Source organism: Cheilinus undulatus, linkage group 5, assembly GCF_018320785.1.
Source record: "Cheilinus undulatus linkage group 5, ASM1832078v1, whole genome shotgun sequence".
Lineage (NCBI taxonomy): Eukaryota > Metazoa > Chordata > Actinopteri > Labriformes > Labridae > Cheilinus > Cheilinus undulatus.
Genome location: NC_054869.1, coordinates 35,500,286 through 35,507,972, shown reverse-complemented (window position 1 = coordinate 35,507,972; position 7,687 = coordinate 35,500,286). Strand labels below are relative to the sequence as shown.

At 42.6% G+C, this 7,687-nt stretch overlaps 1 protein-coding gene across 2 annotated transcripts; it reads left to right on the top strand.

Annotated features, from left to right (window-relative positions):
- Window positions 1-278: 278 nt before the first annotated feature.
- Window positions 279-6,997, top strand: plk2b (polo-like kinase 2b (Drosophila)). Of its 2 annotated transcripts, none has more exons than XM_041788381.1 (14): window positions 279-478; window positions 565-672; window positions 761-877; window positions 1,172-1,301; window positions 1,502-1,685; window positions 1,849-2,047; window positions 2,161-2,308; window positions 2,531-2,625; window positions 2,937-3,069; window positions 3,187-3,267; window positions 4,045-4,201; window positions 4,570-4,699; window positions 4,839-4,949; window positions 6,013-6,997. In XM_041788381.1, the coding sequence occupies exons 1-14, from the start codon at window positions 296-298 to the stop codon at window positions 6,202-6,204; spliced, it is 1,968 nt and encodes a 655-aa protein (XP_041644315.1). In that variant the 5' UTR covers window positions 279-295; the 3' UTR covers window positions 6,205-6,997. The 2 variants fall into 2 exon arrangements, with proteins under 2 accessions (XP_041644315.1, XP_041644314.1); XM_041788380.1 differs by having other exon boundaries at window positions 4,042-4,201; window positions 6,013-6,996.
- Window positions 6,998-7,687: the final 690 nt, after the last annotated feature.

Here is a 7,687-nt window from a genome sequence, read left to right as displayed (position 1 = left end):
GCAATATCACTGGTGTTATGGATGGCTTTACGATTCAAAACAATCATATGAATCCTTATGAAACACTTAAATGTAGCTCACGTGCTGTTTTACCACATTAGATCGTGTCCATGCCATCATCAACACCTAAGCACACGCATGGTAATCGATATCAGTCAGACCCATGCAATCCTTTCACACCGTGACGTCAGAGAGAGGGCGGCAGACAGCGGGAGGGGAGGGTGCTGGAGTATAAAAATCTCAGGGACGGACTCTGGGCTGCATTCTGAATCCTGGACTACAAAGATCATCTCTCATGGAAGTACAGAGAAATACCGGGCCCCCGCAGACAAACAGCAGCAGTATGTGTGAGTCCACGCAAAGGTCCGAGCCTCGCAGAAAGAGGACGGATGAGCGCAGTGCGCCCTCGGAGATGGCCAGGATTATCACGGATCCTGTGACGGGGAAGTGCTACTGCCGGGGGAAAGTTTTGGGAAAGGTACCCTACGCACCGATGTCAACGCTTTGTGGATATACCTCGTAACATGAAGACGCAGCATGTTAACACTGTTTTCCTTATTTCAGGGAGGTTTTGCAAAGTGCTATGAGATGACCGACCTCTCCACCAGCAAAGTTTACGCAGCCAAAATCATTCCACACGCGCGCGTCTCGAAACCTCACCAACGGGAGAAGGTAAGCGCACAGTGCCTTTGCGCACAGATAAACGCCATAAAAATGACCTTAAATTACAATCATGACGATTTTTTCTTTTCTTTTATAGATCGACAGAGAAATCGAGCTGCACAGAATTCTGCACCATAAACACATTGTGCACTTTTATCACTATTTTGAGGACAAGGAGAACATCTACATCCTGTTGGAATACTGCAGTAGAAAAGTGAGTGCAGTTTTGAGTTACTTCCCTCACTAACGGAAATGCTTAGCTCTTTGCTGCTGCTGTGACTGAAATTTGGATAACATCTGCGTTGCACCTGAAGTTAATGGGGAAGGATACAGAGGGCATGCAGTCTATCACTTAAACTTAAAACAATTCTTTAAACTTACAACTGATAAAAAATATAACGAATTGTTATTTTTTATGTTCAAAGAGAGAAAGGTGTGTTTTGTGGAATAGTAGCACTTATATAAAATCCTCTAATCATTCTTTTCTTTATGTTTTGCCTCTTTGCAGTCCTTAGCCCACATCCTTAAGGTTCGCAAAGTGCTGACAGAGCCAGAGGTGCGCTATTATCTCCGACAGATTGTGTCTGGATTGAGGTACCTGCACGAGCAAGAGATCCTGCACAGAGACTTGAAACTTGGTAAGAAATCCACATGCAGCACCATATTGCTGAAGCAGTTTGTGCACAATTATGGAGATGCATTCTCTACAGAGACGATTTGTTACACTCCCACTTCTCCTCTTACTTCTCTGTGATCAACTCTAAAGAGGATCAGTGCCATATTGAGCCTTTGATCCCGTATTGAGTGCTCATCATTTCACCCTCATTCTTCCCTGCAGGTAACTTCTTTGTGAGCGAGTCGATGGAGCTGAAGGTCGGGGACTTTGGTCTGGCAGCCAAGTTAGAGCCAGCAGGAAACAGGAGGAAGACGATCTGTGGAACTCCCAACTACCTGTCCCCCGAGGTGCTCAACAAGCAGGGCCACGGCTGTGAATCAGACATCTGGGCTTTAGGCTGTGTAATGTGAGTAGGCACACTGTAAATGCACTGTTAAGTAATTGATGTTTGAGTAATACAAGACATTTTCTTGAAGGAATATTAGATAATCAGCTTAAAAAGACATATCAGTACCTTCCAGTCAGCTTAAATGACTGAACCCAGCTGACTTTTGCCGTCTATCCTTTAGGTACACCATGCTGTTGGGCAGGCCTCCATTTGAAACCACCAACCTGAAAGAGACATACAAGTGCATAAGAGAGGCCCGTTACTCCCTGCCCTCCTCCCTGTCACCACAAGCTAAGCAGTTAATTGCCAGCCTGCTGGCAAAGATCCCAGAGGACAGACCCAGCCTGGACCACATTCTTCGGCACGACTTCTTCACACAGGTTAGCAGCCATCATCTGTTTCTGCCACAGTGATGTCCGTCCATCTGCCTGGATGTATCATTGTTGACCTCTTAACCACTAGTTCCACACTGACCCACTTTTGTACTTTGCAGGGCTTCAGTCCAGAGCGTCTGCCAGCGAGCTGCTGCCATTCAGCACCAGATTTCCACGTCTCAAGTCCAGCCAAGAGCTTCTTCAAGAAAGCTGCTGCAGCTCTATTTGGTGGAAAAAGAGACAAAGTCAAATACTATGAGACTTTGAGTGAGTGTTATATCACCTACTAAGCACTTAAAAAAGTAATGCCACTCTTATGTCACAGCAGCCAATTAATTTGAGCTTAGAAAAAATTATGAAAGAGGAATTATCAAGTCTAGTTTTAAGATAATTACAATCCTGTGCCAGACATGCTCAAATCCCACTTTGTGGATGTAGCTCCAAAAGACCATGCTCTGATTTTTATGTGCGCTTTCATTGCTGTTTTAGATAAATTAACCAAAGAGGAAGAGGAGATCTACAAACTGCAGCATGACCTTGAGAGAACTGTGATCAGCCAACAGCAAAGCAAAAGGATTTCAGAGGTAAGAGCTTGGTTATTTAAACTCAAAACCAATATTTACTTTAGTGTAGGATGTGCTGCAGGTACATTTTTCATAGAGCCATTAAGTGAACAGGCTGGTTTGAGATTCAATGTTGCAGAGAAAACAGTGACTCACTCTGGTGCGGCACTAAACTTTATAACAAGCACAGTTTGAGAAAAAACTAAAAAGCACTTATTTTCAACCTCTAAACCGACCACTTTGAATCTGTGGGTGATGGCTGACTCATAGTAGGAAGAGATGATCTAAAGCTCACAGATTCTCACTCCTGTCGTCACCGATTCTCAACTCAGAATGGAAGTCTACTTCCGCCATCTGCTGAGAGCCCCGTCGCCCCGGCAACAGAGAGCCAGTCCCCTACGAGGCGAGACACCATCCGCCTCATCGTCAGGGGGAGTCTCGGGAGCTGCAGCAGCAGCAGTGAATGTAAGTTCATGTTGATACACGTGTGCAGGCAGACATGAATGGATATTTATGTAGAAAACAAAATTAGCACTGCTGATGGGGACATCAAGCTAAATGAGTGTTTGTTGTTCCTTTCAGGCCTGGAAGATGGCACAACAGGAAGTGTGGCTGAGACTGTTGCAAGTGTTTTGAGAGGATGCTTGGAGAGTATGCCTAAAGGTGAGTCGAATTATTGTGATATTTTTCAACATTATGACCTTTTTATGCAATTATCTTTAATGTAATTCCACATTTAAGAGGTTTTATGATCCATCTGAAGTTCAATCTCTGTATTTTACCTTAAAATGTCTAAACAGAGACAGAATAAGATGAAATGAGAAAACAAAAAATGATTAGAAACTCCAGTATTAAATTGCTACAACATTACAATACAAAACAAGAGCCCTGATAGCATCTCCACTGCAAATATTCAAATCTGAGTAACTTTGTCTAATTTATTATCAAAATAACCCATCGCCCTTAATAGAAGCCTCTTTAACTAAACAAGTAATTGTAAAAAGTAGAACTGTCTGTCAATTGGCAAGACCATTTTACTTAATACTGTTTGAAATGAGAGGGATAAAGATAACGAAGACATCCCAAGAAACTCAAAAGCGTTGTTACTAGATTTAGACTCATTACCTTGCTAAGATTTGAGTTTTTGCATTGCACAGTCCAGCAGAATCAAAGAGTAGATTCATGTTTACAAAAGTATCCTCCCTGATTTTGTTAACCAAATTCCCTCCAAGCATCATGTTGCAATATAAAACCTCAAGTAAACAGCTTATAGTTAAGTCTTTGGGCAGTCTTGAGGAAATTTTGTTTTTTATCTAAGCTCTTTGGTGCTTTCACAAAGTCTGGGGTTCTACTGGGTTACACAGTTGAGGCTCTCCTTAAGTTCTTCCTGTAATTGTACTCTAATCCTCCGCGTCCTTTTTGCTCTCCCTCCTGCAGCAGACGACATTCCTCAGGCCTCAAACAGCTGCAGCCTTCAATGGGTGACTAAATGGGTGGACTACTCCAACAAGTATGGCTTTGGCTACCAGTTGTCTGATCACACTGTGGGAGTCCTCTTCAACAATGGCACTCACATGAGCCTCCTGCCAGACAGAAAGTAGGCAACGCTTTTGCAGCACTCCACCTTCACTTTGAAAGATGTTAGTCATTGCATATAATGGAGGTAGCTTGTTTAAGCATGCTGGAGTACATTGAAGAACCTGTTAGTGGTTTGAAAGTAGTGCCAAAGTGAAGGGATGGCTTTTACTTGTTCACTTTGGGTGAACTCTCTACCAGAAAGTGAGAAAGGCAAATGGCTTCGTTTCACCTGATAGATCTAGTTTAGAAGCTGTTACTGGAAACATTTTTGGTCAAAAATACTTAAGTTTGTTAATGTTAAGGAAATGTTTTGGTTTGCTCTTGTTTTGTGAATATTTGTTTTTCTGAGTGGTTGTTTTACACTTGACCTCTCTTGTGTCTCCTCAGGACCATCCATTACTATGCAGAGCTGGGTCAGCGGTCCGTCTTCCCTACCTGCGAGGTACCTGAGCACTTTGTTGGCCAGGTTACTGTGCTCAAGTACTTTTCCCACTACATGGAGGAGAACCTAATGGATGTAAGTAAATATTTCTACCCCTCCACACCTTTCTTTTTGTGATCTGTCTTTTGTCTATCCTTTCCCTGGAGCATTAGAAACGGTGACTTTCATGCTGCAGCCTGTTTAATCTTTACGTGTGACTCTTTTGCTTTCTCAGGGCGGGGACCTGGGTAGTATGACAGATGCACACATGCCCAGACTCTACCTTCTGCAGTGGCTCAAGTCTGACCGCGCCCTCATGATGCTCTTTAACGATGGCACCTTCCAGGTAAACACTACCGCTATTACAAGAGTGCAACCGTTGCTGGGCATGCTCAGAACAGCACAGTACTTTTTATCTGTAGTGTTTTCCAAGTTCACGTAGGCTTGGCATTTCTTTAATATCCAGCCCGCTTTGGTGAATTGCACATTGGAGAAAAAGGCAACATTTAACAAAGTGAAGCACAGTGCACAAAGCACAGTGAGTAAAAGTACCATGAAAACACTGAAAAATGCATAAAACCAATAAAAGACACATAAGACCACTGTTAGATTGCACAAAAATGAATTTCAGCCATGACTACTGTGCCAAGAAAAACACATGATTTGCAGTTCTAATTTTTTTTCTTTTTATTAGCGGTTATTAATTTGCTCTTATTGCTGTTATTTATATTTGGCCGTGTGGCTGTTCTTGGATCCCCTGCCCTTCCACAACTCTGTGTTAGCAGGAACAGCATATGTTCCTGCTGTTTCTGTACCTGCAAGGAAAGCCTGAGGCAGGGAGAGAAGCAGCTATAAATCCAGAGCAGAGCAGGCATCAGTGACAACAGAATGACATTGATTAAGTCAGATATAGCATAAAGGAGGAGCTGGGGTAGAGGACAGTTGCAAACAGCAGCTTGCACAGGGAACAAGAGAGCATAGCCAGGCTAAAGCAGTTTAAATATGGCAGCATGAGTGCAGTAAGCCAGTAGTGTGCTTAGAGCGAATCAGCTGGCCATCAACCGATGAGGGCTTGCGTGAGATCACCTGAGCTCGATTATATTGCAGGGCTTACCTCCGTGGCCTGCCTGAACTAATGCTATATGCTCGATTGAATCATATGAGAACACTGCAAAATCTATGAAAATACCAAAGCACATTTAAACTGCAACCTCCAAAATACACAAAAAATACATTATCTTGGATAAAAAGACACAAACACAGATTAAACAACCTTTTTGTGTATAACATTTTAAAATTACACTTCTACTACACCATTGGAGGGCGGGTTTGACAAAAAAATCAAATAAGAAATACATCAAATAGATGCATTTTCAACAATAACTAACAGCCTTTTTCTATCTCTTTAGATCAACTTTTACCATGACCACACCAAGATCATCCTGTGCTGCCAGAGAGACGAGTACATGCTGACATACATCAACGAGGAACGCGTCTCCAAGACCTTTAAGCTTAGTTCTCTGCTGACGTCGGGCTGCCCCAGTGACCTTCGAGAGCGCATGGTATACTCTCTCAACATGCTTCTGCAGAGATGCAGCTAAACCTACAATAATATGTTTGGACTGAGTTAAAAAAAAAAAAGACTGCTGCTGCAGAGCTGCAGTGAAACCAGGACCGGTGCTGGAAGGACAATAGAGGATGGACCTGTGAAAAGTTAATTATAATTCCGACACTGTTGCACCTTCGTGACTCAGCGGAGGTTGAGACAGACTGTGGATGGGGAAAATGAAATGTAGCGAAAACTGGATGCTAAAGGGCTGATTTGTACGTTGATTGTAAGAGGAGAAGAAAGACTGAGCGTGTTGGAGCAAGTATGTTGGTACGAATGTGTATTTTTTAAAGGAAGGAAAAAGTGTTTGGGAAGTAAAGCAAACGCTGGGCTGGCACCAGCTTAAATGTGTATAGTATAGTCAATTCTGTTTCATAGAGACAATGCAGAAACTGATGCTCTGACTGTAACCAGAGCTAAACTGTGGAGGCCTGTAAATGATGTACAGTGAATGTCACAGCCCACTCAGCGGTGCAGAGAATGACTGCTAATGTGCGAGGAAGCTACTGGGTCCGGCTGTTTATGCGTGTGAGTGTGTGTGAGTGGGACGGGTGTTTCATCACATTAACTTTTAAAAACTGTGATTTGTTCTCTTTGCTGACAGATGGATTTAGTACATTGAGAGGGCTGATGTGAAGGGAGGAGCGGGAGGAGAGAATGACATTAAAAAAAACAGTACCAAGGATCCTTTGAGGGTCATTTAAGAGCCATTATCAGCTTGGTAGAAATGTCCTACATAACTTATTGTGTAAAAAAAGTGCAGTATTTATTTATTTAAAAATAAAATCATTTTGTAAAAAAAAATACCTTTTGAGTATTGTCCTCATTTCTGATTTTTAAAGACTAGCCTGAAAATGACCCATGCCCTTATTGTACATGGAATAAACTGAGTTTATACATTTCATGGTGTGTTGACAAGTGAATTAAACTCATATCTTTGCTCTCATCTAAGTCAAAGCAAGTATTCAATCTTTAAAACTTGAGTTTCAACAGGAAATGGGGTCGATGGATGCACAATAGAGGGCTTGTTTACAGGATGCTTGTCCTCTTCAGTCATAAAGAATATGGTGAAGACGGGGCAAGTGGCTGACCTTGTCGCACACTTACTCTGACAGGCTTGCATTACTTTGAATACAAACAAGGGCAAGGAACAACAAATAAGCAAGGCTGGGAATAAATAAGGATAGGCAGCCAAACGGTGACATATGACGCTGGCTAGACTATGTCAGCAGTTGCATCAGAGCTTTTCAGGCAACGTGTCTCCAGTTCTTAGACATCATTTCCCATTCAGTGGCTGTAACCATGGAAACAAGCAAGCACTGACCACTTGGTGAGAGTCACGGATGAATGAAGGTGGTGCAGAAAAACATCTGTCACAGAATCTTCTCACTGAATGTCAGCACTCCCACCCTGACATACTTCCTGTAGAATTACAGCCTATTTCTGTTAAATCTGATTGGCTCTTTCAGCAGCTT

Excerpts from the sequence above, each read along its gene's own strand:
- plk2b (XM_041788380.1), top strand. The coding sequence starts at position 296 with ATGGAAGTACAGAGAAATACCGGGCCCCCGCAGACAAACAGCAGCAGT. Across the intron at positions 878-1,171 it reads TGGAATACTGCAGTAGAAAA|TCCTTAGCCCACATCCTTAA; the intron begins GTGAGTGCAGTT and ends GCCTCTTTGCAG. Across the intron at positions 4,202-4,569 it reads AGCCTCCTGCCAGACAGAAA|GACCATCCATTACTATGCAG; the intron begins GTAGGCAACGCT and ends GTGTCTCCTCAG.